Source organism: Nuphar pumila, chromosome 2 (assembly GCF_984573655.1).
Source record: "Nuphar pumila chromosome 2, dmNupPumi1.hap1.1, whole genome shotgun sequence".
NCBI lineage: Eukaryota > Viridiplantae > Streptophyta > Magnoliopsida > Nymphaeales > Nymphaeaceae > Nuphar > Nuphar pumila.
In genome coordinates, this window is record NC_143250.1 from 48573348 (window position 1) to 48600033 (window position 26686).

Consider the following 26686-nt stretch of genomic DNA (forward strand, 5'->3'; position numbering starts at 1 on the left):
CTTATTCGAATTTCTCCCTACAAATCGAAGACTTCTACTCGGATATTTGATGGGTTCTCTTGGATGGGTACTCTCTCTCTCTCATTTATTTATTTGTTGATTTGGTGATGTGGGTTTCTGTCAAAAATGTGATTTTCTAAGGTTTGGGTTTGGATTTCGAGAACTTCTATGAGTTTATTCAAGGAAAGAGAGCCTCCTCTCTCTCTGGAAGGAGAGGCTGAGAGGTTGTTTTTTCTCTTATTGAAATTTCTGGCCTTGAAGGATTCTTGGATCGATTTTTTTAGAGAAGTCATTTATTTTTGGGGGCAACTTATTTGTGGGGTGGCTTTTGATGGGGAGAATCTGTTAGTTGGACTTGATTTAGGGTTAGGATACTTATTCATGTATCATTACCATATATATCTTTTCAGGGTCTTCTTGAGGTGTTTTGTTATGATCTCTCCCTCTCTCTCCGCACGCACGCACGCACGCATGCTCGAATGCACAAATGAAGTTCTGTTACAATCTTGAGATGTTTGCAATGCCCTTTCATTCTTGGATTTTCTCAAGATCCTGTGACTGTAAATCACAATCACAACACTTTCTCAAAGTTACTGAAACATGAGAAAACTACAACTTGTGATTGTTCTTGCCAGCTGTGATTGTTCTTGCCTTGAATATTTCGAAAGTTGGTCACAAGATTGACCTTGTGGCCAACAATCACAGCTTCTACTTTCTCAGCTGTGATTGTTCATCCCCAACTGTGACCAAAGCAAACATGTTAGTTTCCGTGATTAAGAGAAGGGACTTGTTTGACTTACAATAGTTTCCCAGTGTTCTTTTTGCATTTGGGATTTTCTCTTTTCCCTTTTATTTGTGTTGCTTAATTGGATTCGTTTTGTGGTGTTGTTATAGTGACTTTTATAATGAATTGCGCAGAAAGGTTGATATTTCTTTGATGGTGAATCCAAACTAGTGAATATGGAGGGAAGCAGTAGGACTAGTTTGATTTGTACATGAAGCTGAAGGATTCGATTTATACAGTTTTAAGTGTTAAACTGATCTTTCTTTGATTATGGATTATGAAGGGAGCATCAGTTTCTCTGGTGACGCTGGGCCTGTGATTAGAGAGATTGCTACAAATAGTGTTGACAGTTGGATCGCTGGGTTGAATGATCAAGCAATTTGGGCAACAGAAGAGGATTATAGTGCTTTGAATGGAGATTCAGACTATCTATCAGGTTCCAGCTTTGATGGGCGGCAGTCGCAATCTCGATCAGGAAGTGAACCTCCTAAAAAAAGATCGAGGAACGCTCAGGTAGATCCACAAGAAAGTGGATTTGGCAGGGAATTCTCATCTGTTAGTCGGATGAAGGCAATTGGAAGGATGTTTTTTAAGACAAAACTCTGCCGCAAATTTAGGCAAGGGACTTGTCCTTATATAACAAATTGCAATTTTGCTCATGGAATAGAGGAGCTGAGGAAGCCACCTCCCAATTGGCAAGAAATTGTTGCAGCCCAAGATGAGGATCACTCTCAGACTTCAGAGCCAAGAGAGGAAAACCAGATACAGTCTTTGAGTTCATCAGCTTTAGGAGATGAACAGAGATCTTATAAAGGGAGACACTGCAAGAAGTTCTACACAGATGAGGGCTGTCCTTATGGAGATACATGTACTTTTCTACATGATGAACAGTCAAAATCTCGGGAAAGTGTAGTGATAAGCTTGGGGCCTACAGTTGGTAGTGGTTATGGCAATGAGAACAGTGGTGGCAATGGGTCCAATCAAAAGCCCTCAAATTGGAAAACCAGGATTTGTAACAAGTGGGAGATGACAGGATATTGCCCATTTGGGGACAAGTGCCATTTTGCTCATGGTCTAGGAGGTATGATTAGTTTCTCTTAAACTTCACTCTGCATGAAACATGAAATCTTTATCTTTTGACTGTGTGAAACATGAAATCTTTCTTGAGCTAGCCAATAGACTGTGAATCATTATTCAACCTCAACGTTGATTTTGCTTGAAACATGAAATCTCTGTGGAGCAAGCCAACAGGCTACGGATCATTATTCACCCTTGAGTTTCAATATTTCCCTGGGAATCAGGATTTTAATTTTGTTCATTTAGACTCTATATTTTTGATAGATGACTTTATTTGTTGCAAATATGCATGGTTACCAGGTCAACTCCATATAACGTTTTAGTTAGAATGGGATGCAAGCTGACTAATCATATTTTGCTCAAGACTCGGACTGAGTTGGGTCTGGGCAGGATGAGGTATATGGTGGATGGTCTCGGTCTGTGTTGGTCTCAGAAAGTACATTGGCATGGGATGCTTTGGGCCTTCATCAAGATGTGCTTGAAGGCTGTCATTTCATACTCTAGGTTGGATATTTCTACTGAATGCTTTTCAATTTAATTTAAATTTTATGTTGACTTTCATGGCTACTCGTGCTCTACAAGACTGCTCCATGTTTTGCATTTTCTTGGAGAATTCTCAAAATGAGATATCGAGGGTGCACTATTTCTCCATTCCCAAACTCAACAATGATGTTTTTAGATTATGTTAATGTAGAACATACTTGTCAGTGGTAGCTTCTGTAGAAGCAGGACAGAATAGTTGGGGCCCTGTGCTGAAAGGTATTCTGGATGCCAATGTCTTGAAAGGTGGTTGATAAGGAATATGTTGATATCATTTCTGGAAATTGGTTCCCTTCGGGTAAATAAATTCTCACAAGTTGCAGGTAGTAATTATTTATGCAAGTTTTAACTGATATATCATCTTACTGCTGGGATCTTACATGCAACCTTAGAATCCATCCCTGGGAGAGTGCACTTGTCATTTCTTAGAGTAAAACTCATCCTTGAAGAAATGCTAGGAGTTTGGATATTTGAGAATGTACAAATCATATGTTGTTGGCACTGTGAAAGAGTAGTTTCTGATTAGTTTGTTAATTTTTTCATATTTAAGAATTGTCTCTCTTTCCTGGAACAGAGCTCCACAAGTATGGAGGGGGGCTTGTGGAGATGGATGGTCGAGATTCTTCAACTCCCAATGATTCAAAGCGGGCTGGATCATCTTCAAAGAGTCAGGATGGTGCTGCATCTTTCATGCCAGTTGCTCATACAGAGGTCTACAGTATGGGGGTTCCATCTCAGAGATCTGTGGGTATAAATCAGCGGCAGGGACCACAAAGGCCATTACAGAAGTGGAAGGGTCCAGATAAAATCAGTAGGATTTATGGTGACTGGATTGATGACGAGTGAAGCACTCAATGTTAGTAAAATGATGGTTAGAAGAAGAAAGAACCTTGCCATATTACATTTAAGTTGTGTGAATCTGATGACCATCATGAACAGGAATATGACTGGATCTCTTGGTTGTTATGGGTGCACACTATATTTTCCTTGTGAAACATTTAGATGGCACCTAAATCATTTGAACAATGGTTCTTTCTTTTCTACTATCTTTAGCCAGCGACACATTTCGAGGCCGAAGAAGAATGATCATTTCATTTGTCATGTCTTATAGAGTTTTTTGAGAGCATGTTTGTGATGCAGCTATGCTTTTCGACACCTTATGCATCTGACACCGTCTTCTGCAGTGTGGCTGGAATTTTGCAGAGGAATCCTAGCTCGGTAAAGAGACTAAAAGCAGCGATGGAGATTTCATGTTGTTTGTTTTGATACTCTCCATGAAGGAGAATGAGAATTATGCTATAGCTATTGCCAGCTCTTTAGTCTTAAGTTCTTCAGTGGTTGACAGTTATCATCTGATGCTATTCTACATGACTTCTGTGATTTAGTGATAGCTTATGTAGTCCTGAGGATTGTCATCTAGTACTCTCAAATTAGTGTAGAATTTCTCAAGGCCTGGTCCTTCAGAAGGAGATGAAAATGAACCTCAATCAGCTGGTGTGATTTTTGACTTGTACGCCTTTGGAACTATCCCAGTGTAATTCCAGATAGTAAAAGTTAACGTTCTCCTTGGGCGTTAGCTTTTTTATCCTTCTATGCATCTTTCTCAGCAAGTCCTGTAATGTATTGATTTTTTCTTTTTCTTGAATAGATACAATCATAGTCACAAATGTCGTTCTCAGGATTTTTCTCAGCAAGAGAAAATTCTCGGGATAAATAATCAAATATGGTTTAATATTTATTCATAGCTAAATGCCAACTAATATCTAATATTCATGACTGTGAAATACCTAATGTTCTTTTAAGCTTTATGAGAAATCTTCTCAAAACCAAGCGATCAAGTTGCTTAACACATTCAAGGGACACCTTTTTAGTCCCATATCGATGGTGAGAGGAGAGAGTCCCACGCCTTTGGCTATAAAAAGGAGGCTGGCCAACGTGCGGTCAGTGATGGGCGGTTTTTCCCCTGGACTATCAATTTTTTTTTTCCATTCCCTCTTGTGAGTGCCCATACTGCTAAATAAAGCACAAGTTTTACTAAAAAAAGAATGCCCTAATGCTGAGTGCAGCATGTTTACTTGTTTGCTTCAGAATTTATTCTGGTGATAAAAAACACCACTAATTCACCACCGTGGGTCACCCACGTGGTCAGCAGGGGGTTGTAAAGGAGTGAGTTGAAGATTCTGAATCAAACCCCGCTGGTGCACCGGTGTGTCCATAGCTTTCAGAGATGGTCCACGTAAGGCAGGGTGGTCGCCCCACATGGGGTTTTCCCTCACTTTGGTTCTCGTAAGAAAAAATGCCACTAATTCGTGAGGTTGAAATATATCGGTATTTTGAGAAGACATAATTCTACCCTAATAGATATAATGTTACAGAGAGAAATCTTGTACGGAACACTATCATGCTCGGGTTGCTCAAAGCTAACAATGTCGCTCAAAAAGAACAATCTGCACGATGCGTGGCATCCTACGTGTACTCAGAAAGATCATGCAGACAACCATTCCTCCCACCTACTGGGCGATCCCAATAATGGAAGGCTATACCAAGTGTGAGCTAGCCAAAGAGCAGGTGCATGTCAGAGGCAACTGGACGCTATAAAGATGGACTGCATTCGAATTCCTATAGTTAGATGGCTCACCAAGTGCTCACCATTCTGTTGCTGCCATGAATACCAGAGGCATACAAACTCTTGAGATGTTTGGTCGCAACGAGAATTCCCACTGAGACCTTCATCCACATGTTGCAGTTGAGCAGAGACAATAGGTCTACAAATGACATTGTTTTAGAACCGAAATGGCCATGCACATCAGAATCTCAATTACCATCTGCGTAGGTGGGACAAGGATTCCCATATTCTTGTTGGTACGAGCAAAGTAGAAAGCATAGACTAGATTCTGGAAAGACGGGCAAGAATGAAGTAGAAAGAGTGCATGGGATGCAAACAAGAAGCATGTTATGTTCAGGAAAGAAGGAAAACTGCGTGCAGGCGTTGAGATGCCTAATTGTACATCTCTAGACCAAAAAACAAAAATAGAAGAAAAATGAAAGCATTCATCATTGTTAAATACAACTGATAAAATGACATTTTTTGGGTTTTCCTTGACTTCCACTCATTCATTGTACTGCTCCAAAACCATCAAAACAAAACACGGTGCTGAAAGAAGAAATGCCTGCAGATGCTTACTTGCCACCCAGAGTAGGAAACAGATCAGGGTCTTCAATAGAGGGGGCCGCCACACTGTTTGCTTCACCTGGCAGGAAGCCGCCTCTGAAGCCACCACCCTCGCCACGTCCCCGACCACGCCCGCGTCCTCGGGGGTTGTAGTACCTCCCCGCTTCAGCAGGCTTCAAGAATTCATTTATGCTAAGAGACTTCCAGTGAGCAAAAAATGGATTTGATCAGCAGGGTGAACTGATAAGCTAAAAACTTGAAAATGCAAAATATACAGCAAGCGAGAATTTCATTTCATGCAAGAAATTTGCAAAAGCCAAAGCAAATGCAATTATTGGAATAACAGAGCTCTTAGTAAGCAACAACAAAACTAATTTAAACTCTTTATCTTCGCATGCTCAAAAAACAGTGACAAATTATGCAAACAGGCAGTTCAAGAAGTTGGTGCACGATGTTCACCAGCACTTCATCATACCACCTCTTGTGGATTCATGTGCTTTTTAGAGTCTACACAGAGATAAGCAATAATTCCCAAGCATCCTCTGCAGTATTTTCTACAAAATTTCTCTCAATGCCTCAGAAAACTCCTGTTTGTTTAATCATTAAGGTAGGTTTTTTGTTTAACATTGGGAGCACTGCGACACTGACAACAGTGATATTCCATTTAATTCCTGAATATCATCTAATTTTGGCTTTAAATGGCAAGTTGGATATAGTGATATGGGTCCATTATAATTCTTGGCAATTGGCATCTGAAGGCACATTTGTTAGACATCAGAATTAACTCTATTACTTGAAGACAACCTTTAGATCAGGAATTCTGTAAGATATTTTTGGCAGTTGTGAATTGAGCAGAAACCAAGATTGGTAACAAAGAGCTATCACATTACATACTACATTTCTCTGTGCAAATCTGTTGGCCTTATTGCTATCAAGAAAAGGAACTAAAATATGAGAACTAATATTTTGACAGATTGCTAGGAGACAGGGGTTCATGTTTTCACCTTTTTAGCCTTTTCATCTTTATCAGAAATATCTTTTCGCCTCGCCAGGTCCTTGTCAGACCGCTGTTAAACAACATTAAAGAAAATAGCTTTAGCATACATCAACAATGTCATGTATAAGAAATTGGAAACAGTTTTGGATAATCCATCAGCAATGCAGAAAACTACCATCCTCACCAGTTGGATGAAAACATCATCATTGTCCTTCTTAAGTGAAAGCTGCTGCATTGATTCAAATTCTTTGTCTAAATTGACTTTCCTCTCTTTTTGCTTAAATGCTAGCAAGTTCTTTCTCTTCTCCTCAAGTAACTTCTGATATTCCTCCAAAGTCATCTCCTATTAAATAAAAAACAAACCAGTCATATGCCAGCTATGTAAAATGGGTACTTTCTGGAGGTGCTCACACCTGTGTCGATGCAGTAGGATGCAGGTATGGGTACTGATACATTTGGGTATGGGTTAAATCAGCTTTGGATGCAAACCCAGACCCAACCCATTTTCCTGATTGATCAATATCTAGTCAAACATGAGGGGCCCTTCATCCATTTTACGGTGCATAAAGGGTTGTTTTCATCCATTCTTGTTTATTTTACAGTCGTTTACATCATTTTCGTATAACCCAGCTATTAGCTGTGAACTCTTCATGAAGTGTCAAATGCGGTAGTATCTTGAATTTGGAAAACATAAACAAAATTTCCTAACAAATACATTAATAAAAAGGCAGTATCAACATATGTAGACCCTCTTTACCAACTGAAAATGACTCACCAGCTAGTCTCAATGCCAAAATCAGACATGCATACCGGAACAAAGGGGCATAAGCCAAATGCAAGTTTTGCTTGCAATTTAATCGTTAGAAAACAAAAGCACCAAACCGATCCTGATAATTTTTAAAAATCTCAAAACTTCTCACAGTAGCAGCTATAACTTGTGCTACAGGAACAGAAAAAATCTGGTGTGTTTCTTACAAACTTCTTGCTAGAGACTTGAGCACAAGGGCGGGTCTTCCCGTCATTAGTAACAGTAGCTAGTGAAGCCATAAAAATTTACCTCAGAGAAGGTTGTGTTAAGGAATCCGTGGTAATAATTTTATTATGAACACTTATATGCTACCAAATATTTTTTGGAGAAAGTATAGACTAATGAATATGGAGAAATGAAGGCAACAAACTGTGAGCACTATTATCCACTACAAGAAATTGGGTGACACTTGTCAGCTTCACTCACAACGTTGCCAGTTTGATTGCCAGAAACAAACAAGTCAGACTATCATTCAGGCGTTGATGGTTTATCTTGAGGAATTAATGGACTTCCATCATTAAAAATGTCAATTATAGATTTAAATTTCCAAAGGTAGGACCATAGAGTGATTTACCACAACAGATCAGGCTGTTAAAATTGGATAAAACAACACGAGACAAGAACCCAATAGAAGATAATCCCACACAAGATAGATGTCAGGGTTTAATCCGAAGTTCTTAGAAGGTTTTTACCTTGTCCTCTGGTTCTTTATCCTCTGGCTCATTCTGAGGAGTTTCTTTGTCCTCTCTAGCAGGTTCTTCTCCATCAGGTTGCTTTTCAGGACTAAACCTCTTCTCATTGTCATTAACAAGTTTCTCATTTTCCCTAACCAAACAAAGGTCACAATAACAGAAACAATAAATGCAGTGCAAAAAGCACATAAAAAAACAGCTGACAGATAAAATTCAACAACAAAACAATCACAAATCCTTCATCTGAAGGTTTCAACAAGAACTGAAAAGAGTTCCTTACTGAACAGATCCTTCATCAGTTGGAGTTCCCCAGTTGCTGCGGCCAGCCCCTTCACGCTTAAATTCATTTCTGAACAATAGAAAATCAAATCCTTAGAAATGTAACTATATAGATGCGTTTGCACACAAACATATATTCACTTAAGGTATAACTAAAAAGCATATCAACCCGCGTCCTGTTCCACTATGACGATCGAATGGTCTTCGTGGACGACCAGTGTCTGCTAAGTCACCATTAGCGAATCCTCCACGACGAGCACCACGGAATGAACCACGAGTCCCACTGTACCCCCCTCGACTTCTTTCTGATGGCTTCTCAATTTCCCCATCATCAGTGGCACCATAACCACCAGAATATTCATTACTGTTCAAGTCTCGATTAAATCCACCACGACCACGGCCAAACCCCCGACCACCAGAACGGCCCCCACCCCTCCCCACGCTAGCTTCATTTCTTGATTCCTTCACTGTAAAAGGAGCCAAACCCATTATGAGGAAAATAAAAAAAAGGACAAATGTCCAAAGACCGCACTAACTCAGTTATTCAATCAAGCAACCTGATTTCAATTTCCTCACTACAAAAATTCCAAAAGCCCAAGCACAGACAATCAGAAATAGTCAAAAGCAGGGGAAAAGTACCAGCACAATACCCAAAATTAAGGTTTTAGAGACCCTGGTCAAGCAAAAAAATTCTCAATTCTCAATTGATTAAACAGCCTGAAGCAGCCCATGGATTTCCAGTGACTTCAGGATCTAATAGAAGTCAACTGAATCTGTTTCAAGGTTGATGCAGATGGAGTTCGGCAAGGAGTGGGTCAAATCCATTATAAACTATTATGGTAAAAACATAAGGAACCTATTTGGAAAAAATCTTGTCTCTCTCTCTCTCTCTAGAGAGAGAGAGAGCAAGATTTGCCATCAGAGAGACCAAGCAATTTCCTCTCAAGTTCTCAAAACAAAGAAAAAAACCCACACAAAGCTAATAGCCCTCAGTTCTAGACAGCAAAATCATCTGTAACCAATAAAACGAAATTGAAGAACCACCACCATTAAACAACAAGCCAAAAAACACAAAAAATAAAGAAAGATGAAGGGAGAGAAGATGACCTGCTTGTGTGGGAGGGAGTGGTTTGGTGGGCAGCTTTGCAGGCTGGGGCTGGGCAGCTTTCTTGGTGGGCACAGCCTTAACCTGCTGAGCAGAGGCTACCAGCTGCGTTAAGTCACCAGTATCATCACCACCCAACAAATCAAAAGGGTTCACGGTTGCCATTTTCCTGCCCAAGTTGATGATGAAAATAGCAAACCTCACAAATGGAAACTCAAACTTCCCTTATCAAAGCATATACAACATGGTGGTGAAGATCTGGTACTGGTTTCTGATGCGTTGGTGAGGGTCCTCTAGCATCTACCTCATTGGTGTGTTTGGAACTGGGGGAGTGCAAGGAGAAAACCCTAGCCGCACCTAAGTAGTTAGGCAGCAAGCCAGAGAGAAAACCTAATCTTAAAGCTTCTTTTTCTTTTATTTTATGCTTAAAAGTTTTATGTATTTCAGATATTTCCCACTTTACTAAATACCCCTACACAAGTACTAAGTTGACACACAGCAGATTGTTGGGACGAAACGGGCCGGACCCATGTAACATGGATTCAAATCCATTTTAAAATTCATTTAGTTGTGTCCATGTCAGTTTTACGCAGCGCTACTGGAAACTCTATGCACTAGGGATGCAAATGGGTCGGATTTAAGATCAGAAAATATATTTGGAGAGTCGGATCAGTTCAGATCACGTAGATACGAACTGATGTAAACTGAAAACCAGTTTTACAAAGAATTCTACCCAAACTACGAATTATCTAGAAAAAAAAATAAATCTAGAAATAACAAGAAATTTAAGAAAATTATTGAAAATCAACTAAAAATAAATGAAAATAAATGAAAATGACACTCTCAGAAATCAAACTCTGGTTTACTGTACCATTAGATTTTTTCATTATTTATAGATGAAAATTTTCTAATCTTGATAAACCCAACTTTCAATCTTGACAAAGTATATCCAAGACATTTTTCTGAATCTATTTAACTTCTTATTGAATATAGACCCAATATCTAAATACAAACTAGACCAAATTCAAATATAAAAATGGATCTTAATGGATCCTTTATGGACCTGAGTATGCTCTGCTCATGCATCAGGAGGACTCTAGACTCGGGTTTAAACTGTATATTTGATTTTTTTTAATAAATGAGACAGAGGATACTGAATTTTTAATGTTTAATCAATGATTTTTTAAAATATTTAAAAATATTTTGTATTAAAATATTGTTAAAAGAGTAATAAAAATGAAAGAAATTGTGTAAATGACACTTGTAATATCATGTGTTTTTTCATGGTTTTTAAATTTGAAAACTATGAAATTTTGACAAAGTATTTTAATGAATATGATAAAAATAATGAAAATTATCTTTAAAAACAGGTGACGTCAGTTGGGTCTGGAAGTAGCCCAGGGCTCATTGACAAGACCAAAATGAGACGATTAATCAAGCGAAAATCAAGTTCAGGCAAAAATTAGGTAAGTATACGTTAGATGTATTTTATAATTCTGAGAATGCTGGTGCTTAGTTTTTCTGAAATCGGGTTATGGTTGGCCCGAAAAACATATTTTTTTAAAAATGACCGGCCTCTATTTTTATCTTTTTTTGGATTGGATTGGACTGGATCCAATCCGTTTAATTCAAGTTGATATGGATCTGGTCCCAGTCCATGACCCATATTAACTAGGATCTCATCCAGGTTGAATCCATATGGATTTTGGGTATAGATTTGGATCTTGAATCTAAATATGGATCTAAAGTCTAAATATGACCAATTTAAAACTTTAAAATCAGATTAAAGGTTAAATTGAGTAGAACTGTACGGGAGGACTTTCAGAGGGAGGCGTTACCCTCTGAAATATTCTTAGAATAAATTATCTAATAATTAATAAAATAAAATTTAAATTTGTTTAATAGATAAGGTAGAGTTCTACATGAAGTAAAACTCTACCTAAATGGGTCCTCTAATGGAGACATTACCCTCTAGATAAACCTTTAATATATATATATATATATATATATATATATATATATATATATATATAGGAGGATAATAAGGAAGAATATTTAGAAAGGTAGAGTTCTACCTTTGGTAAAACTCTACTCTCTACGAAAGAGAGTCCTCTAGAGGGGACGTCACCCTCTAGAGAAGTCTTCTAGATAAGAAGATATAAGAAAAAATAAGAAAAAGATCTAAAAACAATATAAAAAAAGGTTGGATTCTCCCCCTCTCTAGAATTATAATTCTGGAGAGAGGGAGCCCAACTCGTGGGAGAGAGAAAAAAGAAAGAAAGAAAAAAGGGGAAAAAAAGAGTGAAAGGAAGAAGAAAAATAAGAAGAAGAGGAAGGAGAGACAAAAATTTTGCTTTCTTTTTGAACATCCATAATTTTTTTTATTCTTTTCTACGTTCTACCAATGTACAAGTTTCTTTCTAAGTCTTATGAGAAGAAATGAGTGTGAATATGATTTGATGCATACATATTTGAGGAAAAAAGAAAAATCTGACTTTATATATATATGTGTGTGTATGTATGTATGTATATATAATGTTGACTATATATATAGGTTTATTTCTCAATGACAATCGATTTTCCCCTGTGTGTACAAATCTGGAAATACATGTAAACATATTCTAAATTTGTCGATACTTATGATTTCATTTTCACATGAAAAAAAAGGACAAAAGCATGTAGATAGATTTTCGGTCTTTCATGCTCATGCAATTGAGAACATGCATGTAAATTAGTAGTTGTTGAGTTAGTGTTTGTGCAGCGAAAGTCAGACTTTGCGATTTTTCAGCCATATACATGTTTGTTGTCATATATATATATATATATATATATATATATGTGTGTGTGTGTGTGTGTGTGTGTGTGTGTGCAGATCTGACCCAAATCTACCAAGTTTTCCAAGCACGCAGATCGGGTCTTGCCTATCGATTTTCCTCTTGTAGACAGATATGTTGTTCTCTTGAACACACAGATCTGTATCGAGTGTATACTCGAGCCAATCCGGTCCAGATTTGCTGAGTACGTGCTTGTTCAACTTGTGATCAAACATATAATTGTGACACTTAATCATACAAAATTTTTTTAGAGCTGTTAACTACCAACACCTGTGGACTGATACTGAACTCATTTTGGTCATATCATTAACTGATATCAGATTATATCAAATATGATTTCTGGCTAAGTGTCATTAATATTTGTTTGTCGTCATATTTTATTTCTTAAATCAAATCTGATTCGACAACATGAACTCTTTTTGTGTAAGAACTATTCAGAATTTTGAATAAGGTGAATCAGTTGGCTGCTGAGAAAGAAGAAAAAAAATCTATTTATGATTGTCGTTAGAGCTGTTTTCCTAAATTTGTTGTTGCTATTGTCTGACTTCATAAACCTGACTTCTGTGAGGGCTATTAGCATAGTGTTTATGCTCTCTTTCATCAATGTTATGTTTGATATCATAATTGTTTGATGTTGTTATGTGAATTGACATAAAAAAAGTTTTGATGTTGTTGTCAACACCATGTTGGAATTTTTTTATGTTGTCATGTTGACTGATGCAAATTGTTCTTGATGCTGCCATATGGACTATAATCAATGCTGAAAAATATGTTATACATACGTGTTTATATGGACTGTTGTTGGGCATAATAGTGCTGCATATTTTTGTGCAATATTATGTTGCAGACAACATGTCACTCGACAACATGTTGTTGTGCATGTGATGCAACATAAGTCTAGCTTATCGGTTGGTCCTCGGTTCGGTTAAATCTGGACCAGATTTGCTTATTCTCAACTTTTATGCAATCAGATCAGATTTTCATGGTTTGTGGCACATGGATTTTGATCAGATTGATAATGTTTTTATATGTTATTTTTATAAACAGTATAGCTATGTTCGGACCTACAATCAATTGGACTATAGAGATATACTTATCAAATGTGGTTTGATTGTGCATGCTTATGTATTCAAGTACTATATTACAAATGTGCATATCATACGTATATAAATTTTGAAGTTTATTTTGATGTTTGCATAAATATGATCATGTGTATGATTGGGTGTCTATGCATGAACTGAATGATGATAGTATGTGTTGCAAGCATATGTTCGCATGCATATGCAATTAACTTTTTGTGCATTCATGTTGTGTGATTGAATGTGCATTATGGATATGTTTTGAAACAAGTATCTTGCATGTTAATTGAGATTTTGCAAAAAGATGCATTTGTTGTCATATGTGAACCACTACCGGTCATGTGAGTCAGGAGCATGTATTGCTCCAATGTTGTTGATTTAAATTTATGCATTGCAAAAATTTGTTTCTGAATTATTGGCTTTCCAAAATTAATTACACTGTTATATTGTGCAGATTAGGACTCAAAATTGGTTTTGCATGTTGATTTGTAAAACGGTTCTTGTGTGAAGAAACTAAATTTATTTAAAAAGGTAAAAGAGACCAAACAATGTAATTAATCTCTTTATTGATGTTTCTTCCATAGTGTGAGAATCTTGGATGGTGGTTTTAGAAAAATTGTGAGGATACTATAACTCCGTATGCGATTGTGCCCCTAAACCCGATATAGTGATTCACCTCTCAACCATGATTTTAGAGAGATTTAGCTACTTTGTCTGGGGGGGGGGGGGGTGTTGACTCAGCTGTAATTATTGGTATGCCAAGAAAGTGATGTCAGTGGATGTTGATTTTCTTGATCTCCTGCCATTAGATGTTGATTTCTAATATTTCGATGAATGATGATGATTCTTAATATTGGTCGAGAAACAAGTGTGAAGCCCAGTAATAAAATATAAATTGTGTGTTAAGCTACAACTGTAAGATCCACGATTTTTAATTTTGATGTATAATGCGTAATTATGTTGAAATCGATGAATTTTTATGTTTTAAGAATTTCTGAGGATTTGCTTATTTTGAGAATCGGGTAAAATCACGTAATTTTATATAATAGAGCGATTTTGAGAAATCTAGAATGAATCAACCTCTGAAACTTTGAGGGTAAGTTTAGAATAGGGTTGTGATGTTTCACCCCGAATTTGAGACCCGAACGACGAAAAAACCTCGTCAATGCATGTGAATTACGAGTCTTGATTTAATATTGGACCCGAATCTTAGAACGCTTAATTCTATCAAACGAAACATGATTTCCTCAAGAGACAATGTCCAATTTATGTTAATTAGGGTTATAAAGAGAACTAAATAATTTGATGGAATTAAATTATTATTTTAATGCATTAAATAAGCATTATTTTGAGATATATACAATATGCGATTTTGGATTTGGATCCGGAGCATCTAGTGGACCCAAACCCCATGGACGACCCCTATAGTGGACGTCCATGGCCATGGTTGATCAGCTGGTCAAGGGCTGACCAGCTGGATGGCAATTTTGAAATTATCTTGCATGGATTTAAAAAGGAGGCCTTCATTGGTTATGTATCTTTTCCAACACCCTCATGATGAAGCCTAGGCTCCATCATGAGGGGCGCCTTTTCCAAAAGGGAGCCATGGGGCTGGCACCTCATGGAAAATTTGAAAGGTTTTTAAAAAGTTTCAAACTCTCAAAACCCATTGAACACGTTGGGTGGCAGCCAAGAGCGCCCCCTTGTAAATTGTTTAAGTTTTATGGCTTTTTCTAAATGGCGTTTTTGAAAGTTCTATAAAACTTTTTGAAAAAACAACATGCATTGGTGGTTGGGGGGCGTGGAGCTCCCCAGCCCTCCATCTTGGAGGGATTAAATTTCAGTCGTCCAACCCTTTTTCAAGCCTCTACAAAAACTTTAGAAAAAAAATGGGCTCTCTTGTTGGACGACTTTTGCAAAAACTCCTTCACTTCTCTCTCTTTTCTCTAGCTTCCTCCCTCCAAACCATGGGAGTCTCCTTGACGTAGAGAAGCTGCAGCACATCACCATCACCTTCTTTAATACAAGCTAAGGTGAAGACTCACCTTATTCGTTATGATTCCGGATTGGCATAAAGCCAATGGTTCTTTGCATCAATGCATGCAAGCCCAAATGGCGAATTAGTTAGAAATGTAGTTTTAAATCTCGAATCTTCATAGTTTTACATGAGCTTTGCATTGCATACATTTGCAATCTGTTTTCTTTCAATTTCCACATTGTTATTTCTGTTTTGTTTCATTTTCTTCTATATATGTTAGCTGCTTACTCCATCTTGATAATGTTGTCTGGTTTTATGTTTTGTTCTTTTCTTTCTGGTTGTTTCATGGCATTTTCATCTTAAGGGTGTACTGGACCGAGCTGGGCTCGTCCAGCTTACGCCCAATCCGCTAGGCCGTCTCTCTTTGAGTGTTGGAGCACCTGTTGGTGTGCTCCAGCCATTAGCTCTTTCTTATTGGGTTTTTGGCTCAACCCAGTCCCAGCACATTGGGACTGGTGTTGCAGCCAAGATCTTGGTCGGGGGTCACAACGTGACCACTCCCTTTAGGATGTGCGTAGGCCAGGCCGCTGGTAGTTGATGTGTGTCAACCTCTTGTGTTTCTTTTTTTTTTTTTTTCGCTTTTCCCTTTGGAACCAAGGACTGGAGCAGGTTGGGCCGACTATAGGCGTGCCGAGCACACCCTTTAGCAGCTGTGAACCGAGCCCTTGGGCCCTGGTTCACATAGGCAAGGGTGGCTCGGTCTGATCCAGTGGACCAGACCCCTTGTACCGTAAAACTGCGCTTAGGATTGGAGCTGGGCGTAGTGCGGGTGGCCCGCGCGCCCAGCAAAAGCATTCAAATAATTTTTTTTGTACTAATATATTCTGTATATATATATATATATATATATATATATATATATATATATATATATATATATATATATATATATATATATATATATATATATATATATATATTAACGTTGTTAGTTTTCGACGTGGGTTAAGGTGCCGGTCTGAACCAGGGGTTCAGACCCGCACCTTAACCAGTTTTGACCAGCGTGGGCGCAAACCTAGCCCAGCCCATTTTCACTTGGCTGGAGCTGGGCGCGCACCACATGGGTGTTGTGCACCCCTTAATACCCTGTTAGCATCAAGTGGGTGCAGATCTGAACCGTGGTTCAGACCTGAACCCATTGGCAGTCCAGCTAGCACCTAGTGCTAGCCGCGGCTCCACCTATTTGGAGCTGGATGCCAGCCAACTTGTGTTGAACGCCGCAGGCTCTTTTCCTTTCGGCTGAGCCACTTCGGGCTCAGGTCTGAACTGAAAAGTTCAGACCCTACCCTGCTTAGTAGCTGTTGGACCGAAGGACCAGAACCCTTTTAGCGTGCATGACAGTCGGGTCCGAGGGGCCAGACCATCGTTTAAAGTTACAACCTCGTTGGCGGTAAGAGTGTAGACCATTGCTTTGGTACACTCACAACCTCGTAATGCCACTAGTCTGGCCGCCAAAACAATTGCTTTTAACCCTGCCCGAACCTACTACAAATCAAACCCAATTAGGTTCAAACTAGATTTTTGGTCTTTGCCCGCACCTTCCATTAGTCGGTTAGGTTTTGGCACGAGTGCATGCTTTGGTTGCATGGATTCCTGTATATATATATGTATGTATGTATATATAATTAAGTGCGAAGGTGTATGTGTATACGTGTACATAAGCATAGGTGTGTGGAACCTCGAGTATGTTACATAAGCATACATGTATATATAATTAAGTGCGAAGGTGTATGTGTACACATGTATATTAAAACACATAATGATTGCTTCGGCATAGCCGAATGGACATGCGACACTCGGGTGTCCCGTCCAAGTATTATTCTCCAGATGTTGTTACGCTCCGAGGTAAATATAGAATTCCATAGAGTTGTTCCACTTTCGGTTTGGCAAACGGTTTGTTTCGGGTCCGCGGGTGCGGCACCCCAAACCGTGGTAATGCTAATGTAATACACATTAAATGGGTTATTTCAGAATCGCCTTCGACACGTAAGTGTGTCGTGTTGCTTAAGGAAGACCAATATGTTTTAGTTTACATACGGCAAATTAGAAAGCATACAGTTGAACATGATTGTAAATTCATGAACTTAGTGACTTCGTTGATTTAAGATCACTATTGTTGTTCAAAAACTTCAGGTTTCGGGTCTGCAGGCGCGACACCCATACCATGGAAATAGCTAATGTTATTCCGATAAGACAGAATATTCCAGATTTCACTATAAACACATAAGTGTGTTGAACCTTGTGTAATGACCTGTTGTGTCGCAATGGCACCTTCCCTGCAAGAGCGATGATTAACCTTGGGAAAACCAATGCTATTCCCATTAGACGGGGGGATTGGTTAAGTTCACTTTCAAACCCTAGAGAATGCAAATGTTATTCCCATAAGATGAAACCTTAGATAAATTCTATTTTAATCCTTTGAGAATGTGAATTGATGAAATACCACATACATGGAACTGCCTACCTGCTTACATACTTACTTGTCTTCCAGAGATAGAATTGTATAATGCCTCTGATTATTGTATTGTGCAAAATGACTGAAAGCTTATATTACTCTTACACTTTGCACTTAGCACAATTTGTCACTGTTACTGAGTAGTGGGTACCCGGAGGTGGTACATTGCTTGAGGCATTGGTAAGCGCACCCAATGCACTTACTTCAAGAAATGAAAAGAATAGAAAGATCGAACACCATAGGGTATGAATAAACAAAAATGACTTGTTGTGGGCTCAGTTGGAGTCCTCGGGCAGTGGCCCTTGTGTTGTGTAAGGACTCTTGTGTGATATACCCTAAACTAAAATAAATAATATGGTGTTGTGACTGCTTTCACGAGTGGTGTGCTCCATTGGCCGCGTGAGGCTGAGCACGTGAATGGGCAGGCCAAGTCCTTGTTTTGTGTACCCCGCAGGGACCACGAGGCAAATTCCTTGTTGTGAGGTATGAATGAACATGAGCCTAAGAAAGATAAACCTACTTCGCCCCATTCACAAAGTGGTTCACCTTGGGAGAGGGTGGATGGTACAACTCTGAGTGACTTGTCGTTACTACGACACGTGTTTTGACAGGAGCTGTAGCGTCCTTTGGCCTCCAGTCACTCAGAGTCAGGGAGGTCGAGGTTGCCTTCTAGGACCTCACTACTGCAGTAGTATGGATTGCAATTCTTGCCTATGCGAGTGTTTTCTCCTAGCCGTGTGTTGCTCGCATGAGGTTGACTCGGTCTGTAGCTTCTCCGGTTACCACACTAGAGCTTGAATAACAGACGCCGGGTGCATGTCTCACAGAATGCGAGGTTTTCTTCGTGTACCCGAAGGAGTAATCAGAAGAACTTAAGAACTAACCAAACAACTGACTTACAGTAGATGTTACTTTACTTTAGTTGTTACGTATTTACTCTACTTGCTGTCAGCACTTGTTACTGCTCGAGTACTTGTTACAGTCACTTCAGTGTTACTTTAGTTATTTGCTGCTCAGTACACTTTACAGTTTAGTTTGCTGCTTTAGCTACTTGTTTCCTGTTACTACAGCTTGTTGACTAGTACTTGTCACTTTGCACTTATCTGACAGAGGCACTTACACTTGTCAGTTCTGTTATTGCTTTTCCTTTCGATATATGTATATGATGTGGTTGTTTCTTCACCACCTCATAAGAGGCCTGACCCCGTTTTATGGGTATGTAGGTGACGAACACGTATAGTGCGGATGCGATGATACGCGGTGGAGGCTCGGAGGACCCACACACTTGTTCTGCAGTTCCTGTTACCTGGTGGTTTTGAGTTTTGGGATTTTGTTCAGGATGTAATCCCTATTTTGAGACTTGTACTTATATTTTGTAAACTCTTTATACTATTGGGGTGTTTACCCTTTTTACTTCGTAGCTACACTTTTGTTATACTGTTGGTTACTTGTTGCACTCACCTGTGGTGGCTGCCCAGACTTGCGGCTTTGTTGTTTTTCTCACACCTGCTTTCCGCTGGTTTTCTAGTTAAACCTTTCAAAAAAAATTCACTAAAAATTCTAAGTTTTTCCAAAGTCGGGTTTAGGGAGCCACAGAGTTTGGTATCAGAGCAGAGTTTTAAGTGTGCGGTCAGAGCTTCATCGTGCATCATCCATCACACTGTAAGTATAAGTTAAGCTTCTTTGCTTCTTTATTTTCCGCTTCTTAGTTAGTTTGTGTATGTGGTTCCGTGTATGTGTTAGATGTCGACAAACCCAACCTATGACAAGATTTTGGAAGCTCTCCAAAACCTGACTCGAGGCGGAGAGGCCTTGAGCTGAGCCGTGCGACATTTGGCATGTAATGTGCATATGTTGGCACCTCCCTGTGCCAAGTGTTTGGAAGATCACACGGGACAAATCTGTCCCCGTGAGTTGGCTGAGTGCCCCTACTGTAGTCTTCATGGGCATGTCGAAGAGGAATGCCAGACGAAGCAGAGGGATGAGCTCTGGAAGAGCAACGCAGAAGACATCGACGATGTATCTTCGGTCACTGGACCATTAGTTGTGGAAGTGGATAGCCAGGACGGAGAAATGCGTGGAGTGATCGATTATCCCCAATATTCTCCCGAGTCCTATCCATATACGGTTTCTTCAGAGTACATGCCGCCGATCCAGATGGAAGTTCAGGAGATCTCTGACACGCCGTTGAGGGATGTTGTTTCTCCTCCATGTGTTAGGCCGAGGCGCTATGGTAGTCAGAAGGACTACAAAGACTTCTACACCAGCAAGCCATGAATTGTATTGTGATGTTTTGATGTTAGAAACACTGAGTCAGTGTTTCGTTTTTGGTTTTGTTTTGCTTGAGTTGTTCGCAGTGCTTGTTTAACCCTGTCTTGACGAAGGGTATTTCTGTAATGTTTCCAGTTTCCTTATTAATAAAATGAAAATTTTCTATCTCTGTGTACTTTCCAGTTGCTTACGTCTAGATTTTTACTTATTTAGATGGCGTGGCTCTCAAGGTGTGATGACCTTATGGAGACTTTGAACAACCTTACAGAGGTTGTAGGACGATAAGCGAAAACCATGAGGAACATGGGCGAGCATATCCAATAGGCCGCCCAGGGACTGGGAGCACCTGCCCAGATTCCGGTAGCAGCGGTGCCATACAAACAGTTTATGAGTTTGAATCCGCCATCGTTTGACGGAAAAGCATCACCTGAAGCTGCTGAAGACTGGATCCGAGAAATAGAGTGTATATTCCGTGTTTTACAAGTTGGAGATGATCGAAAAGTTGATTTTGGGACTTACCGTCTCAGGAAAGATGCAGAAAGGTGGTGGGCGACCACCTGAGAAATAAAATGTGACAATCAACCAGTGGATTGGGAGCAATTCGTAGAAGCGTTCTACGCGACTTACTTTCCAGCTCACAGGAGGAGCCAGAAAATGCATGAGTTTCTTGACCTTCAGCAAGGGAGTTCTTCTCTTGCAGAATACGTCACACGTTTTCGCAGCCTGGAGAGGTTTTGTCCGAACTTATACATGACGGAAAAGGAGCGAACACTTAAATTTGCTCGGGGTCTTAAGCTAGTCTTACGGACAAAGGTATACACTCGTGCACCAATGACGGTAGACAAAGCTTTAGAGACGGCCTTCTTACTTGAGTATGACTAGACCGAATCGCAGAAGACTCCCGCACCACTTCAGCAGCATCATCCTGGCCAAAAGAGTTGGCCAAGAAAGAGACAATTCCATAGGAATCAGGGTGGAAGGAAGTTTCATCCTCAGTCAAAGAAGCAGCGCAACAACAACAACAACAACAACAACAACAACCGCCAGATATAGTATCAGAACCGTAGACCTAAGTATAAGCAGCACCAACAGCCGCAACAGAGGCAACTTACTGCGGCCAGTTGTCTGAAATGTACCACTGATCATCTAGGGTGACCCTGCCTGCGAGACATTGGTGGATGCTTATATTGCGGAAAGATGAGTCATTATATCAGAGATTGCAGAAAGAAACAGGCGGACGACCAGCGCAGGAACACACCAAGTACTTCCCAGCCGGTGCAGCAGCGACATCCCTCGACACAGCAGCAACAGCCGTCGTATCCACCGAAGCCAGCGAACCACAAAGTTATTGTCGGTCGAGCATACACGGCAACAGTTGATCAAGTGACCAAGGCAGAGTTGGTCCAAGGTACGATCCCAGTAACCGGACATGAAGCCTTTACTTTGTTTGATTATGGTGCTACTCACTCATTCATAGCAGCTAGATTTGCTCATATTTTATTATTGACAGTCGAGTCTTTGAATTTCCCGCTGGATGTTCGCACTTCGACTAGGGAGCAGTCTTTTTGTAACTCGTACATTTCGAACATCGAGGTGTCAGTGGCAGGGCAGAACCTGTCAGCTGACGTTATCCTGTTAGACATGACAGAGTATGATGTCATTTTGGGCATGGATTGACTTTTTGAGTACCATGCTCAAGTCTTTTGTCGGGAAGGCAAGATCATTCTTTCACGGCTTGATCGTCCTATTTTGGAGATCAAACTTCCTCGACCTCTGCGTGATAGCCGCATGATTTCTTCTTTTAAGGCTCAGAAGTATCTGCGGAACAGGGGTACTGCATTCTTAGTCAGTATTGCCCTAGTGGAACCCGAGATGATTTTGATCGACGACTTGGATGTGGTCCGAGATTTTGCCGATGTGTTTCTGGAGGAACTACCCTGGTTACCTCCGAGGCGTGAGATAGAATTCGGTATCGAGTTGATGCCTGGAACTACACCGATTTCCAAAGCACCATACCGTATGGCTCCAGCAGAACTAGAAGAGTTAAAGCAACAATTGGAAGAACTTCTCGAACAAGGTTTTATCCGAACTAGTGCTTCATCGTGGGGAGAACCAGTGTTGTTCGTAAGAAAGAAGGATGGATCTCTGAGGTTGTGCATCGACTATCGGATATTCAACCAAGCGATGATCAAGAACAAGTATCCGTTACCGAGGATCAAAGATCTTTTCGATCAATTGTAGAAGGCGAAGGTTTTCTCGAAGATTGATCTTAGATCGGGTTACCATCAGCTTTGTATTCGAGAAGATGACATTGCAAAGACAACTTTCAGGACTAGATATGGGTTATACGAGTTCGTGGTGATGCCTTTTGGCCTCACGAATGCTCCAGCAGTGTTCATGGACCTGATGAACCAGATCTTTCGTCCATTTGTAGACTCATTTGTGATAGTATTTATCGACGATATCTTGGTCTACTCGGAGAATCCGGAGCAACATCGAGAGCATTTGCGGATTGTTTTGAGTACTCTTCGTGAACATCAGTTGTTCACCAAGTTCTCTAAGTGTGAGTTTTGGCTCGAGCGCGTCATGTTTCTTGGCCATGTGATCTCGAAGGACGGAGTATCCGTCGATCCAGCGAAAGTTGAAGCAGTTCTTGGCTGGAAGCAGCCTCAATATGTCTCTAAGATTCGTAGTTTTCTTGGATTGGCCGGTTATTATCGATGTTTCATCCAAGACTTTTCGAAGATCACATTACCTTTGACGAAGCTTTTACGTAAAGGTATCAAGTTTGAGTGGAACAGTGCCTCTGAAGACAACTTCCAGATCCTGAAGTTGAAGCTGACGACCTCGCCGGTGTTGGCTTTACCCTCTGGTAGAGGTGGGTTTGTGGTGTACACAGACGCCTTTGGTACTAGTTTAGGTTGTGTGCTTATGTAGCATGGCCGAGTGATTGCCTATGCCTCTAGACAATTGAAGACGCATGAGCGGAATTATCTGACACACTATTTGGAGTTAGCAGCAGTCGTGTTTGCTCTGAAATCGTGGCGACATTATCTGTATGGGGAATCGTTCGAGGTCTTTTCTGACCACAAGAGCCTCAAGTATTTGTTCTCTCAGAAGGAGCTGAACATGAGGCAACGTCGTTGGCTTGAGTTCATCAAGGACTATGACTTCACGTTGTCTTACCATCCTGGTAAGGCGAACGTTGTGGCTGATGCACTTAGCCGCAAAGCGAGTGGTGTTCTGACTAGTCTTGTGTGGAGCCAGAAGCTTATTGAGGATTTCGTAGCCTGAAAACTTTTTTCTGTTGGTGGTGGTTCAATCAGATTGTCTGGTCTGACCATTCGATCCGAGTTTTTGCTGAAGATCGTAGAGGCTCATAAGCTTGATGACCAGTATGGCAAGTTTCTAGCATTGGCGGAGCAAGCAGACTCTTCTTTTAGAGTGTCTGATGCTGGTGGCATTTGTTTGAGAGATCACCTTTGGGTTCCGAGCAACCCTGAGCTGAAGAGAAAAATTCTTGACGAAGCTCATATGTCGAAGTACACAATTCATCCTAGAGGAACGAAGATGTTCAAGGACTTACAGCGAAAGTGTTGGTGGCATGACATGAAGCGCGAGATAGCGGCTTACGTTGCGAGGTGTTTGACTTGTCAACAAGTCAAAGCAAAATACCAGTGTTCTGGTGGTACCTTGCAGAGGATTGAGATTCCTCAATGGAAATGGGAAAATATTACGATGGATTTTGTGGTAGGATTGCCACTGACTAGGCGTAAACATGATGCGATATGGGTAGTCGTGGACAGACTCACCAAGTCTGCCCACTTCTTGCTGATCAGGATCAGTCAGTCGATTGAGAGTTTAGCTAACTTTTATATCAAAAAGATCGTTCGACTTCATGGTGTGCCGAAATCAATCATTTCTAATCGTGATCCCCGGTTTACTTCGCGACTGTGGGGTCAGTTGCAATCTGATTTGGAGATGAAGTTAAAGTTTAACACAACCTTTCATCCTCAGACAGATGGATAGTCCAAGCGGATGATTCAAACGTTGGAAGATATGTTGCGAGCTTGTATGCTTGATTGGAAGGGTGAATGGGATTCACACCTATGTTTGGTAGAGTTCGCGTATAACAACAGTTACCACGCTAGTATCGGGATGACCCCGTATGAAGAGTTGTATGGGAGACCTTGTCGGTCACCATCTTATTGGGACGATATCAACGATAGATCGAGCGAATCACCGATTGTTCTTCAGCACTACACGCAGCAAGTGCAGAAGATTCATGAACATTTGAAGGCAGTGCAAGATAGGTAGAAGAGTTACAGCGATAAGAGACGTCGCGAATTATCTTTTGATGTTGGAGACATGGTTTTTTGTCAGAGTTTCGCCGACTAAGAGCGTGTTTCGTTTTGGGAAGAAAGGAAAGTTGAGTCCGAGATACGTTGGACCGTTTGAGATCATGACAAGGATTGATGAAGTGGCATATCGTGTCGAGTTGCCTCCACAATATGCTCACATTCATAATGTTTTTCATGTGTCGATGCTCAGGAAGTACATTCCTGACCCATCGCATGTCATTCGTTACGAAGATGTGGACGTGCAAGAAGATCTGACCTTGTCAGAACGGCCTATCGAGATTATTGATCGACGAGATCAAGTTCTGCGTACCAAGACTATTCCGCTAGTTAAGGTACGGTGGCAACACCATGGCATTGAAGAATGCACATCAGAACGAGAAGCGAGCATGAGAGAGACATATCCAGAACTTTTTGTAACCTCCTAAGGGTGATTTCGCGGTCGAAATCCTTTTTTTAGGAGGGGAGGATGTAAGATCCACGAATTTTAATTTTGATGTTTAATGCGTAATTATGTTGAAATAGATGAATTTTTATGTTTTGACAATTTCTAAGGATTTGCTTATTTTGAGAATCGGGTAAAATAGCATAATTTTATGTAATATAGTGATTTCGGGAAATCTAGAATGAAGTAACCTCCAAAACTTTGAGGGTAAGTTTGGAATAGGGTTATGATGTTTCACCCCGAATTTGAGACCCGAACGACGAAAAAACCTCGTCAGTGCATGTGAATTACGAGTCTTGATTTAATATTGGACCCGAATCTTAGAACGCTTAATTCTAGCAAAAGAAAACTGATTTCCTCAAGAGGCAATGTTCATTTTATAGTAATTAGGATTATAAAGAGAACTAAATAATTTCTTGGAATTAAATTATTATTTTAATGTATTAAATAAGCATTATTTTGAGATATATACAATATGTGATTTTGGATTTGGATCCGAAGCATCTAGTGGACCCAAACCCATGGACGACCCCTATAGTGGACGTCCATGGCCATGGTTGACCAGCTGGTCAAGGGCTGACCAGCTGGATGACATTTTTGAAATTATCTTGTATGGATTTAAAAAAGAGGCCTTCATTGGCCATGTATCTTTTCCAACACCCTCATGATGAAGCCTAGGCTCCATCATGAGGGGCGTCTCTTCCAAAAGAGAGCCATGGGGCTGGTGCCCCATGGGAAATTTGAAAGGTTTTTAAAAAGTTTCAAACTCTCAAAACCCATTGGACACGTTGGGTGGCAGCCAAGGGCGCCCCCTTGTAAATTGTTTAAGTTTTATGCCTTTTTCTAAATGGCATTTTTGAAAGTTCTATAAAACTTTTTGAAAGAATAATATACATTGGTGGTTGGGGTGTGTGTAGCTCCCCATCCCTCCATCTTGGAGGGATTAAATCTCAGCCATCCAACCCTTTTTCAAGCCTCTATAAAAACTTTAGAAAAAAATGTGCTCTCTTGTTGGACGACTTTTGCAAAAACTCCTTCACTTCTCTCTCCAAACCTCCTCACTTCTCTCTAGCTTCCTCCCTCCAAATCGTGGGAGTCTCCTTGACGTGGAGAACCTGCAACACATCACCATCTTCTTCTTCAATACAAGCTAAGGTGAAGACTCACCTTATTCGTTATGATTCCGGATTGGCATGAAGCCAATGGTGCTTTGCATCAATGCATGCAAGCCCAAATGTCAGATTAGTTAGAAATATAGTTTTAAATTTCGAATCTTCATAGTTTTACATGAGCTTTGCATTGCATACATTTGCAATATGTTTTCTTTCAATTTCCACATTGTTATTTCTGTTTTGTTTCATTTTCTTCTATACATATTAGCTGCTCACTCCATCTTGATAATGTTGTCTGGTTTTATGTTTTGTTCTTTTCTTTCTGGTTGTTTCATGGCATTTTCATCTTAAGGGTGTATTGGACCGAGCTGGGCTCGTCCAGCTTACGCCCAATCCGCTAGGCCCTCTCTCTTTGAGTGCTGGAGCACTGGTTGGTGTGCTCCAGCCGTTAGCTCTTTCTTCTTGGGTTTTTGGCTCAACCCAATCCCAGCACATTGGGACTGGTGTTACAGCCAAGCTCTTGGTCGGGGGTCACGACGTGACCGCTCCCTTTAGGATGTGCATAGGCCAGGCCGCTGGTAGTGGTTGTGTGTCAACCTCTTGTGTTTCTTTTTTTTTATTTTGTTTCGGTTTTCCCTTT

General features: G+C 40.2%; 2 protein-coding genes across 2 annotated transcripts; one reads left to right on the top strand and one right to left on the bottom strand.

Moving 5' to 3' along the window:
• The first annotated feature begins 918 nt into the window (after positions 1-918).
• Positions 919-4011, top strand: LOC149845427 (zinc finger CCCH domain-containing protein 56-like). The gene is made up of 2 exons (XM_089997619.1): positions 919-1865; positions 2976-4011. Exons 1-2 carry the CDS (start codon positions 1055-1057, stop codon positions 3245-3247), a joined length of 1083 nt encoding a protein of 360 aa, XP_089853745.1. The 5' UTR covers positions 919-1054; the 3' UTR covers positions 3248-4011.
• Positions 4012-5334: 1323 nt separating this feature from the next.
• On the bottom strand, positions 5335-9861 carry LOC149845428 (RGG repeats nuclear RNA binding protein A-like). Its single transcript, XM_089995742.1, has 7 exons — positions 9457-9861; positions 8519-8816; positions 8351-8419; positions 8071-8203; positions 6755-6913; positions 6578-6640; positions 5335-5773 (listed from the first exon to the last, which is right to left on the bottom strand). The coding sequence occupies exons 1-7, from the start codon at positions 9617-9619 to the stop codon at positions 5582-5584; spliced, it is 1077 nt and encodes a 358-aa protein (XP_089851868.1). The 5' UTR covers positions 9620-9861; the 3' UTR covers positions 5335-5581.
• Between the last annotated feature and the right edge of the window lie 16825 nt (positions 9862-26686).